This window comes from Oryctolagus cuniculus, chromosome 9, assembly GCF_964237555.1.
Source record: "Oryctolagus cuniculus chromosome 9, mOryCun1.1, whole genome shotgun sequence".
NCBI lineage: Eukaryota > Metazoa > Chordata > Mammalia > Lagomorpha > Leporidae > Oryctolagus > Oryctolagus cuniculus.
This window is the reverse complement of record NC_091440.1, coordinates 78,004,034-78,021,988: the sequence shown is the minus strand read 5'-3', so window position 1 is coordinate 78,021,988 and position 17,955 is coordinate 78,004,034. Positions and strand designations below refer to the sequence as shown.

The 17,955-nt window shown below is 42.0% G+C and overlaps 1 protein-coding gene across 4 annotated transcripts in view; it reads right to left on the bottom strand.

Moving 5' to 3' along the window:
- The window catches only part of DCLK1 (doublecortin like kinase 1), a 385,516-nt gene extending 367,846 nt beyond the window's left edge, over positions 1-17,670 (bottom strand). For all 4 annotated transcript variants that reach the window (XM_008273546.4, XM_070049012.1, XM_008273545.4 and 1 more), the window contains exons 1-2: positions 16,900-17,670; positions 11,395-11,789 (exon numbers count right to left, since the gene is read on the bottom strand). In XM_008273546.4, coding sequence (XP_008271768.2) covers positions 11,395-11,770 — 376 coding nt within the window. In that variant the 5' untranslated portion in view covers positions 11,771-11,789; positions 16,900-17,670. The remainder of the gene's footprint in view (positions 1-11,394; positions 11,790-16,899) is intronic.
- Positions 17,671-17,955: the final 285 nt, after the last annotated feature.

Sequence of the window (17,955 nt, the reverse complement as noted above, 5' to 3'; positions counted from 1 at the left end):
GGGAAAAATCATCCCTCTCTTTCTTCATTCTCAGATAGGTAACAGAAACATTGATATACCTAAGTCCCAAACAGGTACAAAACTGAGTTACAACTGCAAAGATTTTTTTGAGATTTATGTATTTTTCTTTAGATTTTATTTATTTGGAAGTATGAGTTACAGAGAGACACAGAGAGAGAGACAGAGAGAGAGAGAGAGAGAGAGAAAGAGAGAGAGAGAGAGAGAGATCTTCTGTCTGCTGCTTCATTCCCTAGATGGCCACAACAGCCAGTGCTGGGCTAGGCCAAAACCTGGAGCCAGGAGCTTCATGTAGGTCTCCCACGTGGGTGGCAGAGTCCCATGCACTTGGGCCATCCTCCGCTACTTTTCCCAGGCCATTAGCAGGGAGCTGGATCAGAAATGGAGCATCTGGGAGACAAATCAGCACCCATATGGGATGCTGGTGTCACAGGCAGCAGCTTAACCCACTATGCCAAAATACCACCCCTGGTATATAACTTATATATATATAACTATATATATAACTCTCTCTATATATATACATATATATAAAAACTTCTCAGAAAACTTCAAAATTAAAGGAACTTGTATTTTCTATCTGAGATAACTTAAAAACTAAAAAGGCTCAGAATACTGCTTTATTAAAAGAGCTATATAATTTATAAATTTGATGAGACTTTATGTTAAACATTTTGTGAAGTCAAGTAAAATTCCAAAAACAAGCAAAATAATTACCCTTCTTTTTCTACATCTGTATAGTACTGACCATGGAGAGCTACACATACTGGAAATTCATACTTGCCTATACATAAAAGGCTTTAAGAGTGTTCAACATACAAGCCATAGCGTCATAATCTGACTCCAAAATAGATAGAAGTTTTTACTAAAATTACTCAACAGAGAAGCTTTTTAATGAGAATATCCAGATTCTTATGTAGATATGTATCACACACAAAAGAAAGTAACATATGTACCAACAGATGACAAACTGTAAACTGAATGATTATAAATACATTTTTCAGAAAGTTAGCTAAAAGCATTTTCAAATTAAAGACTTCATAGCGGCATTTTCATGTCTTAAGTCCTTGTACCTGAGGGGATAGAAATGCTTACAAAGTCTTCACAATCAGAGGTAAAGGGACCCAGGCCTAATCCAACACAGCTCATTTACTTTTAGATAAATCCTTGTTGTATTTGAAAATTAACAGTGCAAACTAAACATCCAAGGCTACAGGGTAAAACTAGAGTTTTACAAGTTAAAAATAAAAGATATACATGTTATTAATTATTTATTTTGCAAGTGGTTTTGAAATGCACTCTCACATAAACACATACAAATAAACCATCAGCTGCTGCCTTACAGGATCTGCACTGTTGGGGAACTGGTGGAAAACTGGAGATAGGGCCTAGGGCTGAGTATCAAACCTAGGCTCTATGATGTGAGGTTCAGACATCATAGTGGTGTTTTAATCACAAGGCTAACCTCTCACCCCATGACTACTCTTATTATAATCATAATTGTGAACTAGAGATATGATCTCTGTATTAACACAAAGTTGAATGCATTTTATGATTTTGTGAAAAACAGCTTTTCAATAAAAGTTTCCCCTCAGTATCCACAAGGAATTAGTTCTAGAACCTCACAGTTACCAAAATCTGTGGATGCTCAAATTCTTCATATAAAATGCTGTAGCATTTGCATATAATCTAACTTATACTTCAAATCATCTCTGGATCATTTATAATACCTATTACGGTTGGCGCCGTGGCTCAACAGGCTAATCCTAAGCCTAGCGGTGCCGGCACACTGGGTTCTAGTCCCGGTCAGGGCGCCAGATTCTGTCCCGGTTGCCCCTCTTCCAGGCCAGCTCTCTGCTGTGGCCCGGGAGTGCAGTGGAGGATGGCCCAAGCGCTTGGGCCCTGCACCCCATGGGAGACCAGGAGAAGCACCTGGCTCCTGCCATCGGATCAGCGCAGTGCGCCGGCCGCGGCGGCCATTGGAGGATGAACCAACGGCAAAGGAAGACCTTTCTCTCTGTCTCTCTCTCTCTCACTGTCCACTCTGCCTATCAAAAAAAAAAAAAAAAAAACCCTATTACAATATAAATGCTATGTAAATATTTGTTACACTGCATTGTTTAGAGCATAATGACAATAAAAAAAATCTGCATTTGTTCAGTAAAGATGTAACTTTTTTTAAAAAAATGTTACGGGTCTGAAAGTGATTTAATCTGTGGATGTGGAATCTGTGAATACAGAGGGCTGACTATAATGTGCTAATCTCCTTGATTATTGCAAATTAACAAATATGATTGTTCTGAATGGGAAGAATACAGAGTCTTGGTTTGGTCAAATAGGTCTGGAGATCCAGTGTTTAATCTCTTGCGTGGTGGGACAAACAGTTAAGAAATAAATTATAACCCTCTTTAGTGAATCATCTATGGGTTGCATTCAAGTCTTGACATAAGGTATGCATGTTAAGGTTCATTCAAAAATAACAAGACAAAGACTTATAACTACTGAAACATATTTCCTCTTTTATATACTAAACCACCTCAAAAATCTTGTTGTAACTCCTACCATAACAATGAAATAAAAGTGAATATGGCTAAATCAAGATACATTTACACAAAGCAGCCCAAAGTTGGTTTTGAAAGTTTTTCATTACTTATCATTAGGTGAAGTTAAAACAAGGATGGGAAGATTGGAAAAATCATAGTTTAAACAAAATGATATAAAAATCTAGGTGTAACTGGAAATTATGACACATAATGACTTACTGGTGTGTTATCACATTGCCAGTCTTGTTTTAGTGTGTTCAAGCCAGAAAAGTCTATGATAACTCTGATCTTCCATTTGGAATTTAATCCCCTGGGTGTCCATGACAGCCCATCAAACTGTAAGAACTGCAGAAGTAGTATCTGTCTGAATTGCTGTGGCATTTACAAAAGCCAAAAATCAATGTTTGCTTTTAGGCAAAGAAAGAGATAAAGAAAATAACAGCTTTTGTTTTTTAAAAAGATAAGGAAATAAAGCACGAAATTGTGTTTGGATAAAAGCAATGCCTCCTAAAATGTCAGAATAGGGGTATTTCTTCCGTGCAAGATCTCAACATCTTGAGAAATTTTGAGGATGAAATCATTTTCTGGTAAGCATATTAGATTACATTTAAGAGAGTTAAGAGTCTATCCTTTTGTTTTTGTTTTAAAAAATCACCTGTGGTGCCAGCATTGTGGTATAGCAGGTTAAGCTGCCACCTGTGGCATAGGCATTCCTTAAGGGTAACAGTTCGTGTCCCAGCTGCTCCACTTCCAATCCAAGTCCCTGCTAATGCACCTGGGAAAGCAGTGGAAGATGGCTCAAGTGTTTGGATCCCTGAAACCCACATGGAAGACCCTGAAGAAGTTCCTGGCCCCTGGATTCACCCTGGGTCAGCCCTGGCTGTTGTGGCCATTTGGGGATGGAAGATACTTCTTTCTCTTTCTCTCTCTCTGTCTCTCCCTCTCTCTAACTCTGCTTTTCAAATAAATACAAATAAATTGTTTTTAAAAATCACCCATGTATTTTTTTTTTTTTTTGACAAGCAGAGTGGACAGTGAGAGAGAGAGACAGAGAGAAAGGTCTTCCTTTTTGCCGTTGGTTCACCCTCCAATGGCCGACGCAGCTGGCACGATCACACTGATCCGAAGCCAGGAGCCAGGTGCTTCTCCTGGTCTCCCATGTAGGTGCAGGGCCCAAGGACTTGGGCCATCCTCCACTGCACTCCCGGGCCATAGCAGAGAGCTGGCCTGGAAGAGGAGCAACCGGGACAGAATCCGGTGCCCCGACCGGGACTAGAACCCGGAGTGCCGGCGCCGCAAGGTGGATGATTAGCCTAGTGAGCCACAGAACCGGCCACCCATGTATTTTTATATATCACATTAACCATCATTATAAAAGCATGGGAATATATTTTCTCAAGATTTATTTTTTAAAAATCTGCAAAATTCAATCCATTTTACCACTAGTTCCTACCATGAACCTAGAATGATTCCACTTAAAATAAATTCTTTGGGCACTAGGAAACTTCTGGTAATGTGGCACCAGTTCTCTGGTTGACTGGGCCTGTCAGCTATGAACATGCTCTACCACAAGATTCATAATGGGGGATTCTAGAATTTTGCCGTATTTCCTCACATTGCTGGAGTTGTTTCATTGCCTAACAGTCGTGACTTACATATTCTAGTTCTGACACTACAGTCTGAAAATAATCTAATCTCCATCCTTCACATTACTAAACCTGGTTAGTGTCCCCTCCAGGATTCTTTTTTTTTTTTTTTTTTTTTTTTTTTTTTTTGGACAGGCAGAGTGGACAGTGAGAGAGAGAGACAGAGAGAAAGGTCTTCCTTTGCCGTCGGTTCACCCTCCAATGGCCGCTGCGGCCGGCACGCTGCGGCCAGCGCACCGCGCTGATCCGATGGCAGGAGCCAGGTACTTATCCTGGTCTCCCATGGGGTGCAGGGCCCAAGCACTTGGGCCATCCTCCACTGCCCTCCCAGGCCATAGCAGAGAGCTGGCCTGGAAGAGGGGCAACCGGGACAGAATCCATGCCCCGACCGGGACTAGAACCCGGTGTGCCGGCGCCGCAAGGCGGAGGATTAGCCTAGTGAGCCGTGGCACGGGCCCAGGATTCTTTCAAGAACAAGGTGTGGCATATTCCAAGGTATCTTAAGCGAGGGCTATCTGTGCTATATTTCACTTTTCCAGAATATAAACCTTCTTTTTGAGAACTCTGGCAATTCAATTTCATACTGTGAGTTATGCAAAATTGAGGACTCAGATATATATTGAAACTTCTGAAACTTCTGAAACTTAACTGAATTAAATTATTTGAAAAATTCCTTACAGAATAAAATATGAGACGGTGCCTTCTGGACATTTACATTTTATGAGGCAATTCAAATATGCACAGCAACATGTCATAATCTACCTGGAAGGCACTAGTTTAAGAAGATGATTTTCGCAGTGTTATTAAAGGCAAGAAAAAATATTCCCCAAAAGGTATCACAGGGCATTCTTCCATGGGCGTCTTTCATCGCATCATAATACACAAACATTAGTTTACAGGAAATAAATCTGCTCGTCAGACTTGTGGGAAAGTCTCCATTTCTCAAATTTAAAGCAACAGGAAAATAACAAAAAGGAAAAACACAGTGAGAGATGCAAATTTTTTAAAAATATAAAACTGATATAACTAGAAACTAAAATAAAAGGGGGGAAAATCCAGGTTCTCTGATATGCAATGCGAGCATCTTAACCACTTAGGCCAGATGCCATCCCTTCCATGAACATTGTGAAATCGCTGCATATATCCAGGTAGCTGGAGAACAGGAAAAAAAAAGTCTGATTTGAAAGTAAAAGGCTTTAAAAGACTAATTGAAATAACTGGAATTGAGGCGACCCTACAGCTGATCCTGAGAGCAGAGGACCCAAGAGGCATGAAAAGACAGGAAAATGGAGAAGACCATGCTTAAAATGTGGCAAATGGGAAACAGATCACCATTAGTCCACCCTGGGAATTGCTACAGGCAAGATCCACCAACAGGTGCTTTTTCCATGGGCAAAAGTTTAAAGAGAAATAAAATAGTTACATAGCCCCAAAGTTTTCCCCCAAAATATTTATTAATCACAAAGGGGAAGATCATAATGTTAAAGAGAAGTTTCCTGGTAACATCACCTTAGCCAACTGGTAAGCAGGTAAACTGCAATGACATATGGGCTTCAGGGACTCCTGAAATGTGCCCTGTGAAGCCACAATATCACTTCAGTGGAATTGTTGCCAAAAATGCATTAACATCAATCTAATCACCAGACAAACTCAAATTGAGAGACTTTCTACAAAATAACTGGCTGGTATTCTTCAAACTGTTAGTCACTAAAGACAAGAAACCACAAGAAACAATCTTAACTTGGAAAAAATGAAGAAAATCTAACAACTAAATGCAACGTGAGATTCTAGAACCAAAAATGGACAGGCATGGGAAAAATGATGAAAGTCAAATAAAGCCTGTGGTTTAATCACTGTATTGTACCAAAGGTCACTTCTTAGTTTTCATCACTGTTCTGTGATTGTTTAAGACATTCCATTATGGGGAGCTAGGTGAAGGGCATCCAAGAATCTCCTATCTTTGTGACACCTCTGTAAACTCAAATTAAATCCAAAATAAATGTTAAAGAAATAAAGGAAACAGTATGGGAAAAAAAAGTTAAGTTGAATAGAACCCCAACCTTACCTATTAGGTCAATATACTTCCTATAAAATATTTATTTAATGAAAATATGAAAAGAAAATGAAGAAAAGTTGTTTTGTAATCTCAAAGGACAGAGGGCCTAAGAGGCCCTTGTAAAGCAAGACGTAACTGAAAAGACTGATATAATTGACTATATAATTTTTTGGTAAATCTGCATGATAAAATATACAATATACAAAGTCATTAGATAAAAGGAAATCTAGGACAATAACTTTCAATTATTATCATAAATGGCTAATATTTTTAAAAGAAAAAAATCCTAAAAGTCAATAAAAAGATCCCAACCCTGTAGAACAGTGGCCAAAAGCTATGGAGAGACAATATGTAGAACAAGAAACACAAATGCCTTTTAAATGTATAAAAGGATGAAAGTTATAACTATAACAAGATACATGTTTTTCTTTTCTTAGTAGACTGGAAAATGAAAATGTGTGATAAGACATCATCTTATTTAAAGTGTGGGGAAATAGCCACTCTCAAACATTACTGATTAATCAGACTGCATGCTAGCCACCTAGCTGGAGATAAATTTTGCAGTAGCTATTAAAGTTTCATGCTTGTATCTGTGTGTCCAGAAATATGACTTCTAGGATTTTATGCTAAAGGTATTCTACTTTAACGATAAAACTTGTCTTCAAACAGTACTTTATATTTTGTGTGTCTGTGTGGGTGCAAACTGTTGAAATCTTTACTTAGTATAGAGTTGATCTTCTGTATATAAAGATAATTAAAAATGAATCTTAATGAAGAATAGGTTGGGAGAGGGAGTAGGAGATGGGATGGTTTATGTTTGGGAGGGTACTTATGGGGGGAAGAACCAATATAATCCAGAAGTTGTACTTTTGAAATTTATATTTATTAAATAAAAGTTTTCTGTAAAAAATTTAAAAATAAAGATATTCTCCTATATGAATGGAAAACATATCCGAGGATATTTGCTGCAAATTTTTTTGTAATAACAAAGGATTGGATACAACAATAAAAGACTGGTAAAATAAGTTATGGTACATGTGTATAAAGGAGTATTATTAAGTCAGAAAAAGAACACAATAGTTTCTGACATACTGATATGAGGTAGTCCCTGACATCCACTGTTAAGTGCCCAAAGCACAGCACAGTACTGTGTGCACATTAAGCTACCTTTTGGGCAAATTATATGTTTATCCTTAACATGCAGTGATAACTCTGAGAGGGTACTCAAAAAACTAGTGCACTGGTTGCCTCCAGGAAGTTTTATGGAAAACATGTTTTGTAGCTATTCAAAAATTAATTTTTTACAATTCAATATAGCAGGGAGAAGTATAGCGGATGCCTGTGAATTGGAGAAAGATAGTATACCCTATTCCAAGGAAACAGGAAAACTGCCGTAAGAGAGAGGTGATCCAGAAGCCATTGAAAGAGAGAGATTCTCTAATTATGGGTTTATTTCTGAGCAGTGAATTCTTCAGGGGGACCTCAGAAAAAGTCCTTACAGTGAAACTATGGAGTCAGATCACGTCAAAGGTGGCTTAATGAGGGGTCAGATGTGAATGAGAACCAATGAAGAAGGGCTTGTTTCTAACTGTGGGGATCCAATAAACAAATCGACTTATTTCCATCCCAAAAATGACATGTTTGCATAGTTTTAGTGCTAATACTTAAAGGGAAGGATCCAGCCCTCTCCCATCTACATTCACACAAGATCAGTCAAGGAATTGATCAATCAATCAATATTCAGGATTTACGTTACATCTTCCTCCTAAGAGTTCAAAGGGCTTAAGTGCTACACCTTCATTTATCTTCAGCAACACTTATATACTTCTAGCAGAATATAAATGGTACAACAATGGGGGTAAATGAGGCCAAGTCTCAAGGTGAATCACTTGCAGAAATAGGCCTGCAGCTCAGCTTTCCATATTCAGCATCATGGTTTCTTAAAACATATTAGGGCCACTTCAAAAGCAAATAATTAATAACACCACCTTGATATACTCTTAAATGTGTAGTGTAAATGTCTACATACACACATATATACATAGACACAATTAATTGTATGAAGAATCTTCAAAACGCTCATGGAAAATTGAATTATATGATAAAATTATTTTGTTGCAAATTTTTTGAAACTGTTTATACAAGGGGTCTTCTAAAAGATAAGGGAAATATGTATTATGAAAAAATGAATGCCTAGATTTCAACTTTTTTGTACCAAAATAAAATTATCTTTTAATTCCCTTTTTTCCATGAACATGTTGAGGTGCCCTTGTGCACACACACCCACTCACTATATAGTTTGGGCTTAGAGTCAGCTCAACTAACACACTTGAACTTCACATAGGCATAATTATCAGTACATAACAAAATAGTGAAAGTGACCATGAAACTGTTGTAAATAAAGAAACATCACTATAATTCAGAATTTTTAGTCTGAGATGAAGTAAGAAAGGGCAAACTTCAAAAAAATTACAAATCAAATACACTTGTCATTGCACCCATTAAAAGGATTTAATTTGGAACTCAAACATCATCATATTGGAAGGAGAAATGAAAAGCTAATAACATGCATTGACGTTTACATAAAATTAGTATGTAAAGTGAGAGATGTAGCCTAATGATGAATATGAAGCTATGGTTTGCATTTTAACAGACTAAGCAAAAATGTAATTGGCAAAGAGGCAAATCTAAATGAATTTCCAGCTATTTAAACACTAAATGCAGCTGCATGATGATTGTCAGTGTTATGAATTAGCAAAAAAAAAAAATCTGTTTAAACTGGAAATTCAAAAAAAATACAACCAATATATGAACTCACATATTGTACTAAAAGGTATTTTTTTCTAAAAAAAGTAATTCTTAATATCAGACTGTTCAATCTGCAGCTACTTCACATTGATTAGGGGGGAAAGAAAGCTTTAGGGCAACTGAAAATAGCAAAAGTTTCTGGGAGCAAAATCATTCATTCCTGGAATTAAGTCAAGATCAAAAATAAGTGTTTCCAAAAAGAAGCTAACAAAATAAAATTTCACTTAAATACACTAACTGTAATGGAATGATATAAGGTTTATAGTTAACTTTGCCCTAAAATGTCCACCACTCTACTATATGAAAAAATAACCCAGTGCATTAAAATAAGCAGCAGAGCACCTTTTACAGAGGTATAATTCATAGCACATGGCATACTTCTTGCTATTCGTCTTTGAGCAGATTATTAAAGATACTATGCCTCTCTTCATCTTAGTATAAGGATCATTGTGAGAACCAAACATATCCATGTACACAAGGAACACCAGTCCGCGCATGCTCTGTGACTGGGAGCTATCATTATCTTCAGTAAGGACATCATCTCTCAGAGCAAGCAAAAATTCATAGTAAAAAAAAAAAAAAAAAGAAAGAAAATACACAAAGAGAAAAATGGTGAAAAGCATGCCACAATTTTGGTAGTCCTTAGATTTCCAAGGAGTACTGTTTTCTGCAACTTCCCATTCCCTCTGCTTGGTGGAGGGAATCACATGAGTATCTGTGGCCACTTCTTAGTAAAGATCAATACAAGGTGGGAAACTGGTTGAAGTATGCAGGCCCCCTGGATTCTGCACAAGTGACTCCAGAACAGAGTGAAATGTTAGCTCCCCAGCAGTTTTGGGTTGTGCTTTCAGCTCTTGTCAGATTTTATGGACAGTCCTATCAGCCCTCAGTGGCATGGCTTGGTTCCTGGTCATGCACCTGACTTTGTGTTTGATCTTTAGATCCCCTAGAATATAGTTCCAAACATTTAATTTATCCTTGTATTTTCCAAGGTCAGGCAAAGGACAGGACACAAAAATCAAAGCTGATGCAGAAAGATGTCAGGTTCATTCTTCCCCTTTAATTTACTGGAAGTTCCAACCTCTGAATAGAAGGAAAAAGGCCAAGTCTGCAGGCATCTTGGCAGAATGACAAGTTACCAAAAAGAGATGTGAATTCCCACAAAATAAACACACCAAGCTCAGGCTCCTCCACACCCTCTGGAGTCCAATCCTACTGTGACCCATCTGGCATTCCTGCCAAGGGATAAGGGATGGGGAGAAGCCCTCAGCCTTGAATCACATACAACTTCTAGTTACAAAGGAAGTTAAGAGGGTTCTGCTAGTGTATAGTCAGTGCTACCTGCACAAGAGAAGACAGGAATTATGTGGCATCCTCCAGGGCCCAGCTGGATAACAGGACCTGGGCAAATATTGCTAAAGTAAAGATGAACTCAGGGCAAAAATCAAGCTCCTTGAACTTGACCTTGTTTTTCCACTTTCCTTTGTGCCATCCACTCCTTCACCAGGCCCTTAATCTCAGAAATCCCAAAGAAGATCTGCTATCTTCATCCACATCCTAGCATACTTTTAATGACAGTTATTTCTCTCCAAGTCATTTTAATTTGATTATGATTTCTAAGCAACGAGAGGCTTGATGCCTTGTTCAAACAGGACTGGTTCTGGGGCAAGGGCAGCACGGAGCAGGTGGATTCTATTGCTCTCACGAGATACCAGGCTTTATCTGTTGATTTAACAGTCCTACTTCCACATGGAATATCTGAAACAGACAATTACTGTTAACCTAAACTGGACTTTAAAAATAATCCTTTAAATTTAAAAAGAAGGGTCACAGTGGAAGAGCTGTCAGAAAACCTCATTCTTGGTCTAGTATCACCACTAACTCCATAACCATACACATGTCATTGGAATTTTCTGGGCCTCAGTCTCCAATGATAAAATTAATGGGTTTGATAGCAATCCAAGGTTCCTTTCAACTCTAACATTTCATGATCCATTAGTTATTTTCAGTTCAAGAACATCTTGATAGCAAAAATTCAATTTGCATGCAGAAATGAAGTATGAGATTGAAGATATAAAAATGAACTTTCAAAAGTAATGTAGCATGCATGTGAGAAAGAAGACAAAATGTTATAAGAATTATATTGTTCTAATCTACCTGACCCAATGCCATTCATTTTCTGTTTGGTAGTTTTTACCCCACAATACAGAAAATTCTAATAGATCCTGGCCAAAAGGCTGAGGTCAGTAAGAGAAGGCTAGAACCATTTGGAAATGGGGAAGGGGCTGCTGCAGGCTATGCTGGGGTTCTCTCAAGTGCTCACCTTCCACCAGTTGGTCCAGGCTAGAAACCTTCTTCAGCCCATCAATGGTGTAGATCGTTCTCACTCCCTGGGGCAAATTCACGTTATCTGACAGAGTTCGGGTCAAGTCAGCCAGCAGGGCCTCAAAAGATCGGAACCGGTCTGGGGAGATGGCATACACAATCCCTTTGAAGTAGCGATCTCCATTTCGATAGAAGCGAACTTTCTTGGCCTTCTTCTCCGAGCTGAGTGTCTGCAGTGTGCGCGTTCGGTAGAAGCTGCAGTGGGCGCTGTGCGTTGGGCTGGGCAGGCCGTTCACGCGGGACCCGTGGCTGTACCTCTGCGCCTTGTCCCGCTCGTCGAAATGCTCCAGCTCCATGTCTCTGCCAAACGACATGATGGGCTGAACGTGGCACCTGTGAGCCCCAGAAAACAAATGCAGACACAAAGGTTGGTGTTATTTGAAGGTCATGATTTGAAAGGCTCTCTTGAGAGCAGCTTGGTGGAACTACTGCTATAACAGATACTAAGCCAGGGTACTTCAAAACATTCATTGACAAGTGTAATGAAAAATATCAATTTATTTTGGGGCAAAACGGTTTTTTCATAATATACGGAAAATGCATATTGTGAAAAAATTACGTGTAGATTTCAGTATTTTTACACCAAAAAGACTATTTTAATCTCATTTTCCCTGAAAATTTTTAAAGATTTATTTTATTTATTTGAAAGAGTTACAGAGAGAGGTAGATAGAGAGAGAGATCTTCTATCTTGTGGCTCACTCCCCAAATGGCCGCAATGGCCCCAGCTGAGCTGATCCAAAGCCAGGAGCCAGGAGCTTCTTCCAGGTCTCTCACATGTGTACCGGGGCCCAAGCACTTGGGCCATCTTCCACTGTTTCCCAAGAGCATTAGCAGGGAGCTGGATTGGAAGTGGAGCAGCTGGGACTCGAACAAGCGCCCTCATGGGATGCTTTAACACGCTGCACTACAGCACCCGCCCCACCATAAACTTTTCAAAGTACTTTTAATATGAGTTAGAAAGAAGACAACCAAGAAACAGAAGAGTAGACCCCAGTGTAAATAGCTTATTGTTAAGAACCACCGTTTTCTTAGAAACAGCTCCTAGATATTGACTACGTACAACTTATCAGGCTTTGAACAGCTATTATGTCCAATAGCCACAACAACTTTTAAAACCATTATTATCCCTATTTACAGGTGAAGAAACAGAGACAGTGAAAGATTTTGCCAAGACAGAAGTGCTTGCACCAGGAACTCCAGCCCTGGTGTGCAGGACTCCTAAAGCTCCCTGCTGTGCAGTGTGTTCATCCTGCTAAGGGGTAGATCATAGGCACTTATATCCTTGTACAGCTAAAGATAAGTGGACATGCGAGGCAAGGGAACAGGGGAGCAGGGAGCAGGCAGCACGTAGCAGTCAGATCCTAAGAGTGTGAAGTAGTGTTTGTGTTCTCCATGGACAGATGGAGAGCAAATTAAATCAATTTGTAGGTTCTCCCAACTTAAAGGTTTTCCAACATGCTCACATATTCAAAAGCAGATTCACCAAAACTCATTAACTTACATTTAGTGCTTCAGATAATTGGGGCTGAAAAAAAAGGAGACAAAGGGAGGAGGGTGGAAGAGGAGGTGGGAAAGGAGGTGAAATAGGAGAGGAAGAACAACAGCAACAACCAGCTAAACACAGTTACTTCTTCTTCGGAAGGTTTGAATGCAGAAACCTAGGGTAAAGCTGTGGATCCAGACTTGACCCTACAGGCCGCTGGGAAATCTACTTGATGGACATCTTTGAACTTCAATTTCCTCAACCACAAAATAGGCAAGAGAATGCTACCTAACGCATAGTAGGTATTAACTGTTAAATAAGTTAATGGATTTAGGGTAGTGTCTGGCATATGATGTCTTAATTTTTTCTTTTTACTAATAAAGTCTTTTTTTGTTTTGTTTTGTTTTGTTTCTGACCCCAGCACAGACACAACTAATAGGAAAAAGGAGGTGTCTGCTGAGGCCTGATCTCCATCTCCTGACCTTCTCAAAGGGACATCTGTGACTGCCCCCCCCCCAATCACATTTTACTTTCTATGGGACTTTGCTATCAATGAGCTACCTGGGGGATCAATTCATCCTTGCTAAGGGACTGGTTGATAAAGGCTCATGGTATTACCACTTGCAGAGGGACCATACTTTATAGAAGGTGACAAAAACCTCAGTGTTCAAAGGAAAGACATTTTAATAACAAAATTCCAGTCACATTGAAATAGAATATATGGGGAAAAAATGTGAGACAAGAACCTTACATGTACTTCTCATGTCCCACCATGCAGATAACACCACCTTTCTGAAGGTCAGCCAAAGGTCACCACAAGTACTGCTCAGTCTCCTTGGCCTTTCCTTGACCCTCAGTAAACTGACTGCTGATCCATTCAGAGTGGCACCACATTCATGCTCAAAACAAACCTAGAGATTTCATGCTCCCAAAATGAAAAAAGAGGAAGAAGGCAATATCTATGCAATATCTACGATGTACCTGACATTCTGAAGGGCCTTCCAAAAGTCTATGGAAAAAGACATTAAAATATGTTTATCTTTGTGCATACCTTTCTTAAATCCATGCATCATTTTTCATATATGCATTTCCATGGGCTTTTTGAAGTACACTCCTTATTATTCAGCAATGAGTTGTGTAATATGCTAAAAAAAAAAAGTCTCTTCTAAACCTTAGAATAATCCAACTATGTAGGGATGAGTACAAAGACTGGAAGTGGGTGTGGGGTTTATCCAGGTTCCCAAAGTTACATTGAAGAAGTTGGGATTTGACTACAGGTTTGGTGCTCTCTAGCCTTATGCTCCTCTGAGACTGGCCTCTTACTGGCATAAAAGCAGAATTTTTAAAGTGCTCCTTTCTAAGGAGCTTGGCAGTCTTGGGCAGACCCCATAACCAATCAAGACTTTGTGTATATTCAGAGGAATGAGTTGCCTCCAGGCCTCTTAATATCCTCAACAGCTTGTGATTCTAAAGCTGACCTGGCTGAGATGCCTGGAGGTGCAGGTGGAAATGATTTAAACCTGGATTATGATGAATTCAGTATAGCTTTTCTTCCAAATATGAAACTACTTCATGCCTTTTAATAACTCATAATAGCTTAAATTTGCATTTTTCCAGGAAATTTACACCATATATTGATAGCTATGAACTAGTTTCATTGATTTTGAAGTTGAGTAACATTAAAGCAACTAGCAGTTAATATCCAATCCTGTGGGCATTACTTTGTAAGACAATGAGCATTTCACCCATGATATTGGTAGCTACTTCTACTTTTTTTATTCATATGCTTTTAAAATGAGTTCTCTGGTCTTCCCAAAGGGCTGGGTGTCTTGGGGATGACAGGGAAGATACTGCCAGTACTTAGGCCAACTCACCAAACTCTGCAAAACTTACTCTAAAGGCCAACCTGGCTTTTGATTTTATTTTTTTAAAGCCAGTGATCATTCTTCCAACTGTCAGAGTTTCCTCCCAAATTGATATAAACTAAAAGAAAACAAGCAGAGCCACAGCAAAGGGTAGTGCAGTTGCATCATCAGACGAGTGCCAAGGTCAAGGCCAAATAATTTGGCAACTGTTTGAATGCCCTAGAGGAAAGGGGCTTTTTGGAACAAGAACTCCAAAACAAATGAAAACCAAAAAGAGAGAGATCAATTTACAGTAGTGATAAGTTTATTTTATTTGCTAATTTTCTCAAAGAGGATCATGGGATATCATCTTCCAGGACAGCAATCACATCTTTCACTTCCCATCACTGAGCCTGCCCAGAATGGGCAATGCTGTTGTTAACAAAGAAGGATCACCCTCAAAGTAAAATCATTGTCAAGGCTACAGCTACCACTACACTCTGGGCTGCTCTCGTCAGCATGTGAAGCACCAGAATAGGAGCTCTTTCCCTCGCCTTGGCTGTCTCAGCAATTCAGCTGGCTTAGCCACACAGGGGGACCATGAATTTCTGAAAAAAGACACCAGGCATGCTCAGGTTCACACTTCCTGCATGGGAGGCCTGCTAGAACCCACAGCCCTGTGATCAGAGACCATAGGTGGCTAAGGACCTGGGGACACATGTGCATTGGCATCAAGGGAGTAACCACAGTCTCTTGACCACATGAACATCAGGAAGCGAAGTTCTGGGGTGAGGGTGCCTGGCTCTTATCAGAGATTTTTCTATAAATATTGCCCTGCCAAGAAACTAGCATCCTTGTTTGTTCTCTGTGGGATTTCTCACCATTTTGAGGCATTCCTGTGTTCCTGCTTCTCTAGATGAGCACATGAGTTCCTGTTTCAGAAATTTACGGGCACACACACCAAGAAAGGATTTGGCATTAATGCTATAACGTTTAAAAAGATGCTGGACCTGGACTTTCCCAGGCATAGCATTCAGGTGGATGGACAGGGGTGGAATAAAAGGCACACGCATACCTCCTGAGCGCATGCACCACCATGGAGCTAGCCATCACTGGGTGTGTGCTTATCTTTTATAATTTGTCTACAAATGGCCTCTCTTAACAATCCCTTCTGACCCGCATTCATGCGACATCTCATACTTACAATGCTGCCCTAGTTTCCTTCCCCACCGAAAGGTGATATATTTAGGAGCAGTTATAAAGCATATTCAGGGAACACCCTGAGTGTGGCAGCTGAACGCGTGTGCATTGTAAACTGGGCACACATGCACAGGTGCGGCAGAGAGGGAACCCGTTTGAATGAAAGCTTTCATCCGCTCCATCACCGACAAGCATCTCCTTGCCAAACCAGCATCGATTCCGCGCAAACCTGGGCTTTCAAAACCAGCCTCTTTTGTGGGGCAATGCGGGGCTGTGCCTGCACTCCCGCTAGGAGGAAAATGCCATTTCCTCTCCGCATGCTTTTAGCACTGCAGGTACTAATTTGTACATGAGGCAGCCTTGCTGTCCCCGTAGGAACTTGAGACCCGACAAAAGCACTTGCTACACCTACACGCAGTCACCACCACGCTCGAGACGCCCCCACCACCAGGCGCACACCACCCTCCCGGGCACACGGGAAAAGCACACACAATAAGAGGCCTGGCCCGGCCACTCCTTGCAGGCGCAGACCTGGTCCTCGCTCCGCAGCCAGTTCTGACAATGACAAGCCCCTCTCCCAGCTCCTCCGCCCCGGCTCTCTCCCTCGCCGCTAACAGCGCGACTTGAAACCTGCGGGCCCTCTCGCCTCACTCCCGGTTTAAAGCCCGGTGGCACCAGACAAAAGAGGCAGGTGCCAGCAGCCCTGGGGCCGCCCGCACACAACACCCCCGGCCCGGGCCAGGCTGGCCAGGGCACAGCCGCCGCCTTTCGAGGAACCGCGGGCGTGGCGGCCACGGCCAGTCCGAGTGCCCGACCTGCCCTCCGCGCCCCGCGGCTGCGGGCGGAGCGGACTCTGCGGGGGCCCCAGGCGACCCTCCCCGCAGCGCCCTTTCCCAGCGAAGGCAAACCACGCACCGGTCCGCAGAGAGCTGCCGCCGTGGGTCTTTGTGGCCGCGCTGGGGGCCGCCTTCTGGTGCTGTCCTCGCCGGGCTGGGCGCGGCCGGGGCTGTGGGGCTGGGGCGGGGGGCGGCAGCGGGGGCGGGCTGGGCGGCAGCGGCTGCGGGAGCGGGGGCGTCTGGGCTGCGGTGGCCGCTAGTGCAGGGATGCGCCTTGGCCCGTCCTCATTGAAATGCGGCGCTTCGCACAGCCTCACTCCAGCCTCTCTCTCCTGAGGAGGGCGGCGGCGGCGGCGGGCGCGCTCCCTTTTCTTGTGTCTCACTCGCTCACACGCCCTCCCTCTTCGTTCCGTCTCCTCCTCCGCGTGCGCGCCCCGTCCTCCGCCCTTCTTGGCAGGGCGCACCCACCACGGCTGCGCCCCGGGTTCTCCTCCTTCTCCTCTCCCGCCTCAGGGACCTCAGCGCCTCAGGCTTGCCTAAACCCCCAAACCTCCCCAGTTCCCAGACGCAATGGGGGCAGTTGGCTTGGTGGCCCTAGGACGGAGGAAGAGAAGACAGCCAGGGATAGGGCTGACCCAGGAAGTGTGCAGAGTAGATAGGTGAGGTGACCCAGAGGTGAGGCCCTCTCAGAGGGAGCAAGTTCCTGCTGTCTTCACATCCACACCATTTGATGCCTCATGGCTTGACGCCTTTCCTAGCATTCTGGAAGCCAGTGGGATCCCCCACCTTCTTGTCACTTCTTGACCAGGCTGCATCCACACAGCTGGAGGACCGACCAGGACCCTCCCAAGCTATGCACTCTGGTGTTGCCCTCGGACCCTTAATAGGGAAGGGCCAGATAGCCTTATGCATCCCACCTGTCAACTCCACCTGACCCCAAAATGTGAGTCACCCTTGAAAGAGTGATCTGTGCTTAGAGCTGAATATGTCACAATAAGTCCTTGATCATTTAAGGGTCAGGTTTCCTCACTGGACATTTTGTGGCTGCCAGGACTGGCGGACAGCAGTGGAAAGCCCCATGAGCTCAGGGAGGCCTATCCTCACAGAGCAGGAATGTTCTCGGAGCCCACAGTGT